General features: G+C 44.3%; 1 protein-coding gene across 2 annotated transcripts in view; it reads left to right on the top strand.

Annotated features, from left to right (window-relative positions):
• Window positions 1–15,690, top strand: part of LOC5578495 (zinc finger protein 2) — a 77,526-nt gene extending 61,836 nt beyond the window's left edge. For both annotated transcript variants that reach the window (XM_021838895.1, XM_021838896.1), the window contains exons 5-6: window positions 10,656–14,500; window positions 14,564–15,690. In XM_021838895.1, the coding sequence (XP_021694587.1) occupies window positions 10,656–14,500; window positions 14,564–14,875 (4,157 nt within the window). In that variant the 3' untranslated portion in view covers window positions 14,876–15,690. The remainder of the gene's footprint in view (window positions 1–10,655; window positions 14,501–14,563) is intronic.
• The last annotated feature ends 292 nt before the right edge of the window (window positions 15,691–15,982 follow it).

Raw genomic sequence — 15,982 nt, forward strand, 5'->3', positions numbered from 1 at the left:
GGTCATTATGTATCGAGGAATACATAACGTTTTACAACAGCCTACTCAATTGCAAGACAAAGTTTGCCCGGCCACTAGTTTGTAATAAAAAATTTGGGAAAACTATTTGAAGTTATTCACACACTCATCAATATTTTTTAGAGGAATTTCGAGGGAATTTAAGCTTTTTGAAGGTTGGGTAATTTTTAAGTTGAATGAATTTGCATGAAAAGTAGATATATAAAAATAGGTTGTCCTCCAGGATGAATTCACGTTGAAAGTATGAATTCCGCAATATTATTTAACTAATTTCCAAGAAATTTGTAGCAAAAGTTCTGAAGCGTCTCTTTGATATTCGTTGAAGAATTTGATTATACTCAAAATTTTCAAGGAATATCGAAGGAAGATTTGAAAAATTTGCCACAAATCTTTTGGAAGTTAGTAAAATAATTTTTGGAGTTTCTTAAAAATTGAAAATAAAATTAGTTTGCTTGGAAAATGTAGTTTTTATTTTAGGCAATCAATTTATGCTTGCAAAATTACATGAAAAATTAAGCAATATCAAAGAAATAATTTAATGCAGATAAAAATACGGAAGATTTTGTTGTAATTTTTCAAAACCAAGTTAAGTTTCTACCTTCCGTCTGAAGAAAACTCAGCCAGGTCTGTTATGTATTATGGATTATTTTTCACCAAAAAGTCCCGCCCTACATTGTCTAAGAAATGCCTTTAGTAATTTAGCTTTTTTACAAATAATTTTGTTGGACATTAAATGAGTTTAGTTAATGTATGGATTATTTGGTGAATTTGGATATCATCACCGACACCTCGAGCAAGGCATCTTCCATGAGAAATTCTAATGCAGTGAATATGCTGCTTTAAGCCAAAACATTTGAAACAGTATTGTTTACATTATTCAAATTTTAAGGATATTGAGGTTTTGTTTGTACCACGGATTTTTTGCAACGGACGTATTGAAAAAATCCGCTTATCGTACACCTATCGAACGACAGTCGGACGGTTGTAGCACGATTCATCGAAGTTTGAACCGTCATGATGTTTACGATAAGGGAGATTTTTCCACTATTGTTATATAAAATAAAAGGACGTAACTATTGATGAGTTTTTTTTTGTCAATAAAAAGAGACAGATAAAGTGATTCAGTGATTCACGGTGGATTCATGTAAATTGTTTTTTTTTTCTTCATTATCATGCAAAATTCTGGAGGGAGCCTGGATGACTGGGGGGGAAGGGGGGCCTGACCCCCCTGTTCCTACGCCAATGGTTAAAAACATCTTATTTCTGCTGAATGGAAGAAAAAACACCTTATATGACGTTATAGGTATTGCATTAAAAAAGAAGTTGAATATTATTTTCCGATTTCAGAATTTCAGGATTATCAAGTATATTATCTACTAGTGGTCCCAGCAAACTTCGTCTCGCCATCAAGTAGGCTATTGAAAAATGCCCTGTAACGTCCTGTACTTTTTATACATACCGTTTTGATTCATATTACGGACACTTAAGGCCTCAGTGGAGTATAACCCAGCTTAGACCATACAAAATAAATCATTCTGTATGTTTTTTTAGCGTTATCGAGCGTCGGAAGCCCTTAACTTTCGGATGGTGGGTAAAGAATACGTGTCCGCAACTTGAATAATTTTAAATAAGGTACAGTGGGGGAAGTGTATCAGTGGGGTAAGTGGATCATTTGTCCATATTGAGCATAAATACTTGAATATGTTGAATGTTTTCGCACCATTGCTTCGTTTTAGGTTATGTTCTTACGTCCACACTGATACTAATGCAAAACTGGTACTACACGTACACTAACACATGCATACTTGTTGGCTGCAAAAATCAATTAATTTCAAAATTGTTTTCCGTAAATGAAAAATCCATTGTATCTCTGCCTTAAATCAAATTCTACTAGGTTTTTCAACGCATGGTGAACATTTCAGTTCTAATTGAATGAATCAAAATGAAAAATATGTGACTTTTATAAATAAATACAGATATATTGGACATGGTACACTTACCCCCACTTTTTAATGGGGTGGGGTAAGTGGATCAAGTATTATTATCATTTATTGACAGACTGCTTACGATAACTTGAATAAATTTGAATACTAGCAAATATTGTTTTGTTTTTACTTTTTTCTCATTACTAGCTTAAATTTGTCTAATTGACTATAGGAAATTTGAATTAATCCACCTAAAATTTATTTGAATCTTTCTGGTATAAGAAAATATGAAAGAATAAATATTGCAAAATTCAAACAAAACTTTTCGTGGTTTATTAAAGCTGAGTTGCAAAAGAGCAAAATATACAAATTTTCCAACTGAAAACATATTATCGTAACTTATTTGACCTTACAAATTGTTCTAGACAGATGATAGAAATACATTCATGAATAGAATAAGAAGATTTCAGTTTGTTATACAAAACTAAATGTATCTAATATTTTTAAACTACCAGTGTTTTTCGAAAACATCGTTAGGAATAATCCTACAATATTTCAGTATAACTTATGTAATTATATAGAAGAATTTTCTCCAAATAATTCTAGCTACAATGTTTTTTTATTGGCATTAGTGTGGACTAATGTATAAATATTTTTAATAATAAAATAAAGACACTTAATTATTTAATTAATTTTAAAAGCATCAAAACATGCCATAACTAGCACTAATAACAAGAACGAGAGCAATATCATTTATGGTATATTTAGTTACACCATATATGTTTTGAGAGTAGATTTTTTTTAGTGGTGATCCACTTACCCCACCATGGTGGGACAAGTGGATCATTTGGCGCAAATTTCCAAGTGCCTCATACTCAATACACAAAAATCAGAAAAATCTAAATAAATGACGATTTGAAGTATATTAGTCCCTCATTTGTTATCCACACAAAAAAGTTTGAATTAAATTATTCACGTAAGCTGTACATAACAATGAAGTTGACTATTGATTTTTCTGTATCCACTTACCCCACGGTACCTTAAATCAAAACGTGTGTCCTTTTCATGATTCTTATTCCGGACTCTCCCTCACTTTTGCCTCATACTCCGGACACTTTGATTCGAATTACGGACAGTTCATGATAATCATGAATGGAACAGTCCAATCATCAATTGAAATTTTTCAACCACTTAAGAGACGTCTAAGGTAGTTGGGTATTATTAATTTGCAATGATATTTATGGAAAAAACCTAAACAAACGAGTCTCAAAAATGAGAACTTTTGGACGGCGAAAATTGAAACATTTCGTGTGAAATGTTTCTTATACAAAGGAGAGTGTCCGGAATTTGAAGCTGTCCGTAATATGAATCAAAACGGTACATGATTATCCTGTACTTTTTATACATACAAACACGTCGGAACTCTTCAGGAACATAACTGTAAGATAATTTTCATAATCCGATTACCCGTTCTCAAGCCATTCCGTGACATACAAACACCATTCCATTTTTATTAATATAGATAATTCCTTGAACATATTTCAACCAAAATACAGAAATAGGGCCAAAACTGTACCGTTTTGATTCATATTACGGACAGCTTCAAATTCCGAACACTCTCGTTTGTATGGGAAACATTTCACACGAAATGTTTCAATTTTCGCCGTCCAAAAGTTCTCATTTTCGAGGCTCGTTTTATTAGGTTTTTTCCATAAATATCATTGCAAATTTATAATGCCCAACTACCTTAGACGTCTCTTAAGTGGTTGAACGATTTCAATTGAAGATTTGACTGTTCCATTAATGATTATCATGAGCTGTCCGGAATTCGAATCAAAGCGTCCGGAATATGAGGCAAAAATGAGGGAGCGTCCGGAATAAGAATCATGAAAAGGCCACACGTTTTGATTTATTTAAAATTATTCAAGTTACGGACGCGTATTCTTTACCCACCATCCGAAAGTTAAGGGCTTCCGACGCTCAATAACGCTAACAAATCATACAGAATGATTTATTTTGTATGGTCCAAGCTGGGTTATATTTCACTGAGGCCTTAAATGTCCGTAATATGAATCAAAACGGTATCGACGATCGAACTGATAAACTGATGCAGTAGCCAAGACAATATCTCATTTGCGCGTCCCATGCAAGAGAATAAACCAAATGATGTATTCTAGCCTTGGTCCGATACATAATTTCCAAAAAGGGCTGAAACCTATCGTTCGACATTGGTTTCGTTGTTAAAGTTGTAAAATATGTGACTTGGGAACACAAAAACATGTCCAAACCTGAACTTCCGGTTTGAAAACCTCACTCGCAGGAAGTCTAACTCATGCCATCGATCATAGTGAAAACCGCATTTCGATAAACTTTTTTGTTTATGAGCACCAGTCGATTGAAAATAAAAGGTCTGTCCCAGGCACGGGCCCTCCAAGCTTGTCAACCACATATTGATGCACCGTGGCCAACATGATTAATGACATTTTTGGGAATCTGACACTTTTGGGAAATCTGACAATTTTGGATTGTACACGTTAGCTCATAAGTACTCATTAACGTGGGTTTAAGCTGGGTAAGGCGCATAATGACGGAATTGATTTTAGTGTGTTATTGCTTAAACATTACACGATTCCTAGGAATACGCAAGTAAATGAGTAAACAATTGTGTAAGCCACTAAATAAAAGGAGAAACTATCTTCAACGTGTTTTTGTTGTAAGCTACGGAGAAATCGTCTTTTGATGCCCCCTTGGTCCCAGGGCTTTTAGGGTTAAACAATGAAATGGAAACTGCTCGCAAGGTGCGTAATAAGAAATGAGGTAATGCGAATTCATCTGCAAGGTATATCAACGAGGTGGTCATCCTTCCCCATCACTCCTCCTGGATGAACACCTAATCTAAGGCTTCAGTCCAACTTGATCGATGAACTTCTGTATTCCTGATGACCCAATGGTATAGTTAGGATTCTACCCCATTACCCCGAAATTCATTACCCCGAATGCCATTATTCCGAATGCCACTACCCTGAATGTACCATTACCCCGAATGTTGTTTCCCCGAATGTTCAATTGCCTTGAACAAAATTGCCCCGTGATATTGTAATTCGAGGTAATGTCATTCGGGATAATGGGTCGTTCGAAGATATGGAATTCAGGGTGATGGCGTTCGGGGTTATGGCATTCGGAATAATGGCATTCTGGGTAATGGAGTAGAATCCTCGTAAGTAGTGTCTCTTCGTGTCTATATCCCTTTCGGGACGAAGCAGCACAATTGTGCTGAACATGATTTTTTGAAACGGCTCATTTACGGCAAATATGCTTTTTTGCCGTCTTCAATAATCCATAGTCAATGAGTTACATTAAAACCCCATGAAAAGTACAATCCATTCTGGAGCGTTAACACATAGCAAGAGAAATTGGATCATAAAGGTGAAAAATCGTCCGTCCTGAAAGGGATATGCTTCACACGACCGCTGGTTCTCTCCGACGTTGTGAAGCTGAGAAACCCCTAGTTATCTACGAAGTCGACGATTGCTCTACCTTCGGGTTCATTATACTCGGCCTCAAGTAATGAAAGAGCCACAAAACGTTGGCCCTTCAGTTCAGTGATCTCCGGCCAAGTCAGAATCGGAGAATCCTCTTAGACACCAACCCTCGCCTGGTCCAAAACGCAATCGCCAATCTCTTGTCGTTCTTAAGTACTGCAGCACGCGTTTAGCAGCAGACCAATCCATATTGGTAGGCTCGCTCACTTTCCTCCCAAGCAATTCTACGCTCAATGATAGGTCAGGCCGAGCGTTGACGACCAACAACGCACCTTCGACGTTTCGGTACTGCGTCAGATCATCGAATCGCTCACTGTCTTCGTGAGCTAAAGTCTGCCCATGATCCATCGGTGTCTTGGAGGGACGACAGTTCTCCACATTGAACTTGCCGAGCAAGGTGTCAGTGTACGCTGACAGCCTTAAAGTGTAGAAGCATCCCTCTTTCCCAATCTCGTATCCCAAGAAATGTCGTGCAAAGCCGAGCGAACTAACATCGAATTTCTCGTGGAGACTCTCGTAAACTTTGTTTATCTCGGATCCAGTTGCGCTACTTATCAACAAGTCGTTTAAATAGACCAAAATGATGATCGTCGGCTTCTCGTATCGTATGTAGAGTCATGGATTTGTGGTGCTTGGCTTGCACTTCAGTTCTAGGAGTACGGCGTGTAATGCTTTGTTCCAGCATCTGGCAGATTGACGTAACCCGTATATACTTTTATGGAGTTTACATACCTTTTGCTTGTGACCTGGGACCGCAAAACCTTGAGACTACTGAATATACAGCTCTTCTTCGACCTGCTTCCAGCACAGCCTTTCATACCGATACACCTGGAGATCACCACAGCAGACAGAATCGCAAATCGACTACATTCTGATGGATAGACGGCACTTCTCCGACATTATCGGCGTCAGGACCACTATCTGGCGATGGTTGAACCATTTTTTTTTTGTTTATAGTAGGGTACAAAAAGCTTCAAAAGCCAGGCCTGTTGTGTGTTGGCACGGTGTGGGACTCACGTTAGGCGTGCTTAACCACTAAAAAACTTTCCCTACTGCTCCTGTGCCTCGATCCCCCCCGGAACTACATCAGGCAACTTCATCGGGGGAGGGCTGTGCTCATGTACTTTTGTGCTCATGTACTTTTGTGCTCATGCACTTCTTCAATCTCAGCCTCTAACTGTTCTGCTCAGTGAATAAATTGTCACCCAACACGCAGCAACAAAGACATTTTCATCTCCTATTCTTGTTGCAACAATTTTATTCCGCAACATCAGTTTATCACCACTTGAACAGAATATGACAAAGATTGATCACCACAGGCGCAGCGATATTTTGGACTTCGCTTTGCAATTTTCGAGAACTTTCTCTGTGTTGGTAAACATTGGCACAATGTCGAACAGCATGCATAAAAAAATTTGGTTTTGTGTTCAAAATAACTGATTAATCGCGAGTTGAAAAGGTTGCAACAATGTTGTGCCCTGTGATTGTCATGACAATTTTACTTCTGATTGTATCCCAATCCGCAAAAGTATGGACAAACGGGTTGTGAGCGACTTGCTTTGTTGTTTGTTTTTCGTCTCCTTTGATGATAATTTGATTCACTGGTTCTGCTAGTTCGCTGTTGGGGCGGTTGAACATCTCGCCGGGACTTTGGACAGCTTTCTGTGCGACGACGCATACTTCCCTTGGGCTGGCCTCGCGTCAGAGCTCTGTTGATCTTTTACTGGACGCTCGTTGCTCTACGACGCCTCGTTCTCCGCTGCTGCTGTTCGAGCTCTCCTTGTTGACCAGTTGGATGCCGAGGTCGGTCCAGCGATTCCGGTTGGAGGATGACTTCCGGTTCACTGGCGCCCAGACGACCCAAAACTGGTTTGTGACGATCGATGCTACTCGGCATAGTCCCCGACGGTGGAGCTAGCCTACTCCGGCTACGCGCTTCTTCATGATTCGATACTGGCCGGTGGAGTGCCGAAGTCGGTCCAGCGATTCCGGTTGGAGGATGGCTTCCGGTGCACTGGCGCTCCGATGACTCAAGCCGGTGATACGCTACGTACTACTCAGAGTAGTCCCCGGCGGTGGATCTATCCTACTCCGACGAAGATTTCCCCGACGGCGGAAGATCTCCCGAACCGATGCTATCCGGGCAGATGCCGAGGTCGGTCCTGCGATTCCGGTGGAGGGAAGCTTCCGGTTCACAGGCGCCCCGACGATCATTTGCCGGCGTAACAACGCGATCTACTCAACTAGTCCCCGGCGGTGGACTTAGCCTACTCCGAAGCAGGCCGGGCAGATGCCGAGGTCGGTCCTGCGATTCCGGTGGAGGGAAACTTCCGGTTCACAGGCGTCCCGACGACCATTTGCCGGTGCTATTTCGCGACTTACTCAGCTGGACCCCGGCGGTGGACTCAGCCTACTCCGACTCGACGTTGGTCGGCCAAGTGCCAGGGTCGGTTCTGCAATTCCGGTTGGAGGATGGTTTCCGGTTTGCAGGCGCCCCGACGACTATTAACCGATACTACGCTACGCCCGCTCTACTCGGTCTAGTCCCCGACGGAGGATCTAGCCTACTCCGATCGCGACCCGGAGCTCTCTGGTCTTCACGCCATCTCCTTTGCAGCAACGACATAATCGCCGTTATTCCCCTGTTAACCGCATTCCAGGTGCTTTCATGCTGGCACATGTTCTGCACGATGTTGTCCGGATTTAGGACGTTTGCGGTTTCTGGCATCATCTCGCTTCGTATATCCGTGAATCGAGGGCAGTCGAATATAACGTGCTCCGGTGTCTCCTCGATATTTGGACAGGCCGGACAATGTGGAGATTCTGCGTGTCCGAATCTGTGCAGATATTTCCGGAAGCATCCATGGCCTGACAGAAACTGGGTCAGGAAGAAGTTAACTTCTCCATGTTTTCTGGTCGTCCACACCGACACGTTAGGAATGAGCCTGTGGGTCCACCTTCCTTTCTCCGAGTTATCCCACTCCTGCTGCCACCTGGCCATTGTGTCTAACCTAATGGTATTCCTCACATTCCTGGTGTCCCTTTGCTGGTAACATGCGATGTCCTCAGCCAGATGAAGATAGGGATCATTCCGGCGATAACGCACACTGCCACCGATGATATAGGCACTCGCAACCCGTATAGCCATGAGCCGGAACGTACCTGCCAGCTTATCTCGATTACGTTTGGTTCCCAACGCTGCAGCCCAAGCCGGGACTCCATACCTCAGTATAGACGATGATACGGTCGCTAGAAGACGCCTCGTGCTGCTTCTTGGTCCTCCAATGTTGGGCATGATCCTGGCTACGGTGTTAGCAGCTTTCGCTGCCTTTTCGCAGGCATAGTCTACGTGGCTGTTGAAGTTTAGCCTGTTGTCGACCATTACTCGATGGGATTGCGTGCCCTCCGACGTTGATTTCCAACTGCTGTACCGCCTTGCAGTTGCTGACCACCTCCGTTTTATGATGAGCCAACTGCAGCTTGACTCCAGTCATCCACGATTCGATTGTGTCTAGCGATTCCGCCGTCAGCATCTCCACCTCTTCTGCAGTCTCACCAGTTATCGCAAGAACGACGTCATCTGCGAACCCGACGATCTCGACTCCATTCGGCAGTGACAAGGTTAGCACTCCATCGTACATCATGTTCCACAATGTTGGACCAAGTATGGATCCTTGTGGAACTCCCGCCGTGACTTCAATTGGCATCCGTCCCTGGTTTGTGTCGTAGACCAGTACCCGGTTCTGAAAGCAACTTTGCAGAACTTTACACAGATATCCGGGAACCCGCATTCTGTGTAGGCTGCGGCGATAGCCTCCCAACTGGCACTGTTGAACGCGTTCTTGACATCTATTGTTACCACTGCGCAGTATCGATTGCCTCTCCTCTTCTGCTTGGTCGCTTTTTCCGCGCACGCGATGACTGCCCGAATAGCATCCACCGTCGAAGTATTTTTACGAAATCCGAACTGCCTTCTCGACAATCCGTTCTCGCCTTCCGTGTAGATCGTCAGCCTGCCGAGGATGACCTTCTCCAAAAGTTTGCCAAGAGTATCCAGCAAAGGGCAAATGGTTAAACTGTGTCCAACGTACAACATACGGTACTGACGGCTGCCCGATATGACCTAGAGCGGCTAAGGCAATCGGATGTCGCAACTGCATACGGCAGCACTTCGAGGCTGCATTACCGGAAGAGTGGGCTTCGTAGCCGTGCGGTTAGTGTCACCGAGGTATTAAGCCGCATTGTGCTAAGGACTATGGGTTCGATTCCCGCCTCAGGCCGAAAAGTTTTTCAAGAGGAATGTTTTCGACTGTGCCACTGGGCGTTGCATGCTAGTCCGTTGTCTAGTGTGGTGCTTCCTTCAAAGGGCAAATAGCCCACTGGAAGCATTAACGTGTAGTGTTTTTTTTTTTCAAAACACTGTTTCATTTGGCACTTCCTGTTCAATTTCGCTCCTCACGCTGCATTTCCAGAAGTATACTTGCATCCTCCTGTTGCTCAGAACCATTAACCTGTTCCAGGAACTCTGCGTTCCGGCTGATGATTATGCGATTGGTTTCGACATTGAGGAAGCAATATCCCTAGTGGCAACCGGAGTAGCCCACAAACAGAAGCTTTTTTGAACTGGGATCTAACCTTTTGCGCCTGCAGATATTCGCAAAAAGAATTCCTGAAGTGGTTCCTGGTGTAAATAGTGGAAGGATCACAGAACGAATTCATGGAATAGTTTCAGAAAAAAACGTTTGAATGACTCTAGAAGGAATTCCGAGAAGAAGAACTTTCACTATGGTTCTCTAACTCGATATTGAGATATGGAATAACAAACGTATTCCAAACATTCAGAATAACAAATTATTTGCCTTATTTGCTGTAAGATTGAAACTTGTCTATTTGATTAGGCATCTGCATCAAAATAGCTTCGGAAAACTCAATATTGATGGAGTTCTTGTATCTTTACAAGGGTAAAATGTCCCTAGTCAGGTCTGTCCAATTTTGCCATTGAAAAATCAATTAATTGTAAAATTATACTGAAAATATACAACATGAATTTTGCTCCGTAAAGCGTTAACCGCAATTGAGCCCCAAATAAACCGAACAAGTAAAAAAAACAGACATTTGAAACACTGAATAATACCAATTTTCTATCCATTTCTCGTTTCATCCCGCACAGGCGCCGACTCCCAAGATGCAATGGACTCGGCCTCGGCGGCTACCGGGGACAACAACGGTGCCACCACAGTCAACGCCCTGTGCAGCATCCTCCAGGAGAAGAAACCCTGGAACGGTGAGAACTGCAACGGCAAGGGAAACGCCGGAGGAGGCTCTGCCGGTAGCAATGGAAACGGCAGCGGCTCATCCGACTCGTCCCAAGAGGGCAACACCTGCAAGGATCGCTGTCTGGTGTGCAGTGTGTGCAACAACTTCTCCTCCAAGAAGATCAACGTCATGCAGCACCTGCTGCAGAATCACAACGTGGGCAACGAGCTGCTCGCGCAAGACTATCCCAACTTGAATGTGCCATCCGCGATGCAGAAGAAACCGTTCGACTACCTGCGCACGTTGACGGAGGCCAGAAGCGCCCAGAACCTGCGACTGATCGAGAAGGTCACTTTCATGAACGATACGTTCGGCATGAAAGAGAACTGCAACGATCTGAAGCACGGAAATTTGGCGGAAATGTTGGAGAACTTCATGGGAGGTAAGGACGATGGAGAGAAGGTGGAGAAGAATTCGATCCAGACGGTTTCCTGTCCACTGTGTCCGGAGACGTTCCTGGATCAGGTAAACGTGGAAACGCACGTGATTCGTGTGCACAACATCAAAATGGAAGGCTTGAACAGACTGCTGAAGTTGGTTGATACCTCGCAATTTCTTAAGACCACCAAACAACAGCAACTCGGCAGTCCGGACAAGTCACCGAAGAAGGAAACCTCTCCCTCGCCGGAGATCAAATGTTCCTTCTGCAAGGTCTGCTTCGACTCTATGGTAGACCTGAAAATCCACTGCAACGAAAGCAATCATTTTAAGCGAAACGCGGACTCGGAGGATCTCGCATGCTTCTTGAACGACTGCAAGGACGCATTCGACAATCTGTCCGATCTGCACCAGCACTTCAAGGCGAACCATCTGAACTTTTTGATCTCGGAGAACCACACCTACAAGTATCGCTGCAAGTTGTGTCCGTTTGCGTTCAAGACGCACGAGAAGTTGAACAGACACCTGTTCTACCACTCGCTGCGGGAGTCGACGAAGTGCTTCTACTGCGATGCCCACTTCAAGAACATCAACTCGCTGACCAGCCACGTGGCGGAGAAACACCCGCAGGAGTCAGCTGCTCAGAAGGGTGCCGATGGTCAGCAGGAGTCGGCATCGATCTTGTTCTTCAAGGATCTGAAGAGGAAGATGATGAACCACAAGAACGGGATGAGTCCGAAGTCAGACCGTAGTCAGACGCGGGATAGCGCAGATGAGGATCGACTCAGTGAGAAGTCGATGAGCAGCAAGAGCAGCTTGTATTACGAGAAGAGCTTGGATGGGTCGGATGGAGGTGGGGTTAAGTTCACTTGCCAGGAGTGTAAGTTTAGTTTTATGGATGCGGCGGCTCTTGAGCGACATGTGACTACGGTGTTCCATATGCCGAAGGAGAAGGATAAATCGGGAGGAGAGGGCATGGGTGGAATGGCGAACAAGCAACAACTGTTCTACGATATCAAGTCGGAGAAGTTCACCAACCCGAACCGGCCGTTCAAGTGTACGATCTGCATGGAGAGCTTCACGCAGAAGAATATTCTACTGGTGCACTATAACAGCGTGTCGCACTTGAACAAGTTGAAGAAGTTCAAGACGGAGAAGCAACAACAGTTTCCGTTTGCGATGGACAGTGGAGGAGATGCGGGTGAAATGGGAGGTGCGAAGGACATATTGGGTGGACAGCAGCCCGACTTCAAGGCGTTTGGTTTGCCAATGATTGGGGATGTTGGAGAGAAACGGAAGGATATCGAGGAGAAGGAGACGGCTCGGAAGAAGTTCAAGTGTGACATATGTAACGTGGCGTACACTCAAGGCAGTACCTTGGATATTCACATGCGAAGTGTGCTTCATCAGACCAGAGCTTGCCGACTGCAGGAGAGGAATATGTTCGGTCAGCTTCAGGTGACAGACAAGAAGAAATCAGATTTCCCGCTAATTCAAACTATTCCGGAAAGTCACGAGTCACCGAACTTCATAGATGACATCCCGTTACGAAAGATCAAATCTCCGGCTGAACAGCAGCGGCAGCAGCAGCAACACCAACAGCAACAGCTTCAACAGCAGGAACCGCCACAGCCTCCGCAAATTCCACAGCAACCACCATTACTCAATCCCATGCTGGGTGCTTTTGGTTTGCAAGCTGCTGCTGCCGCTGCAATCGATAAGCCAGAAATCGTCATCTGCGAATGCTGCTTCCAGCTGTTCCCGAATAAGGCCACGTTGGAAAATCATCTGGATCTGAGCCCGGAATGCTCCGCCATCAAGAAGAAGATTATGGAAAATAATGCTCCGCCGGAGACTTTCAACGATGCATTCCAACAGCAAGCCCTCAACGAGCTCGCAAAGGTGAACAATACGCTTCCAGGGTTCGACCTTACTCCGGAAGCTCTTCTCGGAAAGACTCCCTTCCCGCTCGATCCAACCGCCAACTTAATGGATCCAAACTTTTTGAAAAACGCCTCGCTACTTCAGTTCGCTACCGATCCCAACAACAAACTCGGTCCCAACGCCCTAAACGTACTGAACTTTATGCATTTCCACCACCTTATGTCCCTCAGCTATTTGAACCTCGCACCGCAGTTGAACTTTGGGGCTGTGCCACCGAAAGTTCCAGATATCAACTCAAAGACCGACCTCGAAAAGGTCATCCCAGTCGATAAGACCAAGTTGCCACAAGTCGTACTCCCGCCTAACCTCAATGGCAAATCTCCCCTCGAAATGAACCTTATGCAGCATAGCATGGAGTCCAAGCTTCCTCCTCAACCTCCGCAGCAGCAACCGTGCACTCAGAAGCGCGCCAGAACTCGCATCACAGACGATCAGCTACGCATTCTACGCTCACACTTCGACATCAACAACTCGCCCAGTGAAGAAAGCATTCAGGAGATGTCCCTCAAGGCCAACCTACCGCCCAAGGTTGTCAAGCATTGGTTCCGCAACACGCTCTTCAAGGAACGTCAACGCTCCAAAGACAGTCCGTACAACTTCAGCATTCCTCCCTCGACCAAGCTCAACGTCGAGGAATACGAACGCACTGGTGAAACCAAGGTAACCGATCTCCAGTCCAACGACTCCCAGGACACCTCGCAAAACTCCACCGACACAAAAATGAACGAGATCAAGCAGAGTTTCTCCAAATCATTGATGGAGTCCCTGTCGAAGCATCAGGCCAGTCAGGAAATGGGAAACCTTCAGCTCAGCAAGAATCTTTTTCCTGACCCTTTTGGGACCCCGGACCCTTTTCAGGTCCAGCACGAGCAAGCTGCCCAACTTCAAGCCAACGTAGCCAATTTTTTCTCGCAAGCTCCCGAAGTAACTCCAAATAAGAAGAAAAAGATCAAATCCGAATCCTGCAATGCGTCGCCCATACCGGCTGATCTCCAGATCGATTCCACCAACTCCAGTCCGCTCCCGATGCGTCCTCCCAGCGCCATCTCCCTTAAGAAGCACATGACCGATCCTCGTCCACCCCTCGGCACTCCCGTCATGATGGAGGAGATGAAGAATCCCAGTCCGATCGATAGCCCGGTTCTGTCGCCTCCCTCTTCAATGGCTGGCGGAATGTTGTCGCAGCAGATGAGTCAGAATCAGGCGGCGATCACCTGCTCGAACGGGAAGCGTGCCAACCGAACCAGGTTCACCGATTACCAGATCAAGGTGCTGCAGGAGTTCTTCGAGAACAATTCCTACCCGAAGGACAGCGATCTGGAATATCTCAGCAAGCTGTTGATGCTCTCGCCGAGGGTCATCGTCGTGTGGTTCCAGGTAAGGATTTGGGGATTGCAAGTGGAAAGAATGAGGTTGTGATCACTTCTTTTCCGTTTTCAGAACGCCCGTCAGAAGCAGCGTAAGATCTACGAGAACCAGCCGAACCCGACCTTCGAGACGGACGACAAGAAGGGCATCAACATCAACTACACCTGCAAGAAGTGCAACCTGGTGTTCCAGCGGTACTACGAGCTGATCCGGCACCAGAAGAACCACTGCTTCAAGGAGGAGAGCAACAAGCGTTCGGCCAAGGCTCAGCTGGCCGCCGCGCAGATCGCCCACTCGTTCACCAGCGGCAGCGAAGATTCCGACTCCAGCATGGACGTGAGCCGCCGCGACTTTCAACCGCGCGAGAACGATTTTCCCCTCTAGGGGTCAGCCACGGACACTCGAGTCCTCGAGTGTTCCAATTTCTTCGGTAACTTTGGTTAGAGAGAAAGAGAGAGAACAGAACCCCTCGCAGTATCTGTAGATCCCAGTTTATCCCAGTGATTCCACGCAGCATACGTCTTCTGTTAAACTGTACTACTACTACTACTACTATTGAGCTATTGAGTATCACGTACCGCCGCCAGTCCTAAGCTGTTTACTCTTAGTTGTCTGAATTCCTCAGGAGTTAATTTTAAAATCCTTGCATTCCAGTGATTTCGTACATTCCCAAAATTTTCCTTAGTTAGTAGCGCTGGCGCCATTTTATGTCTTTCTTTTGTTCAAAATTATCCATATTTTTCGGCATGCCTTAAAATTTAAGTTCTAGTTTACTTCCATTTTCGTTTCCAAATCTAATCTAAACTATTTTATATACAATTTATTGAGAGATAGAAGAGCGTAACGAAAACAATTCCCCGCATCAAATGTAATGTGAAAGTTCCTAAAAAAGAAAGCAAAAGCAAGCAAAACTGAACGAGAACGTTGTAGAAAGAGTGCTAAACGAGAGCATTGTTTATAACTCATTTGCCATAATCGAAACGAATGAAAGCGCGTCGAGAGAGTAAAAGCAAACAAGAAAACAAATGAAACAGCAAAACACAGCAACAACTAAAAGTAACAAGAACTGCTAAAACATATAGATAATTATATTGTTTTTGTCATTTTTATTATTGATAAATTTTATTGAAAAGCAGGCGAATAAATCCAAGCAACATCATGGAGATTGTTATAAAAAAAAAACCTAAACAAAAAACGAAGCAGGCGTTGATTTTTTAATTTGATCGATCCGAAATGTCCATCCCGTTCGATTCTAGTGATGTAAGATGTTTAGAGCGTTAATTTTGTAGACTTTACTTACACGGTAGATCCTGAGAAACCGATACAAAATTTATGTACGTCATAGTGAGCCGAGATTCTGCTGTCACGAACTGTCACTGTGAGCCCAGATCTTAGAGAATGGACAAACTTGATAAAAGCGCGTAATGGACCAAAACAATTTTTTTTTGCATTTCAACAAAGTTGACAACAATCGGTTGAAAATCAATTCCT

The sequence above is a fragment of the Aedes aegypti genome, chromosome 1 (assembly GCF_002204515.2).
Source record: "Aedes aegypti strain LVP_AGWG chromosome 1, AaegL5.0 Primary Assembly, whole genome shotgun sequence".
Lineage (NCBI taxonomy): Eukaryota > Metazoa > Arthropoda > Insecta > Diptera > Culicidae > Aedes > Aedes aegypti.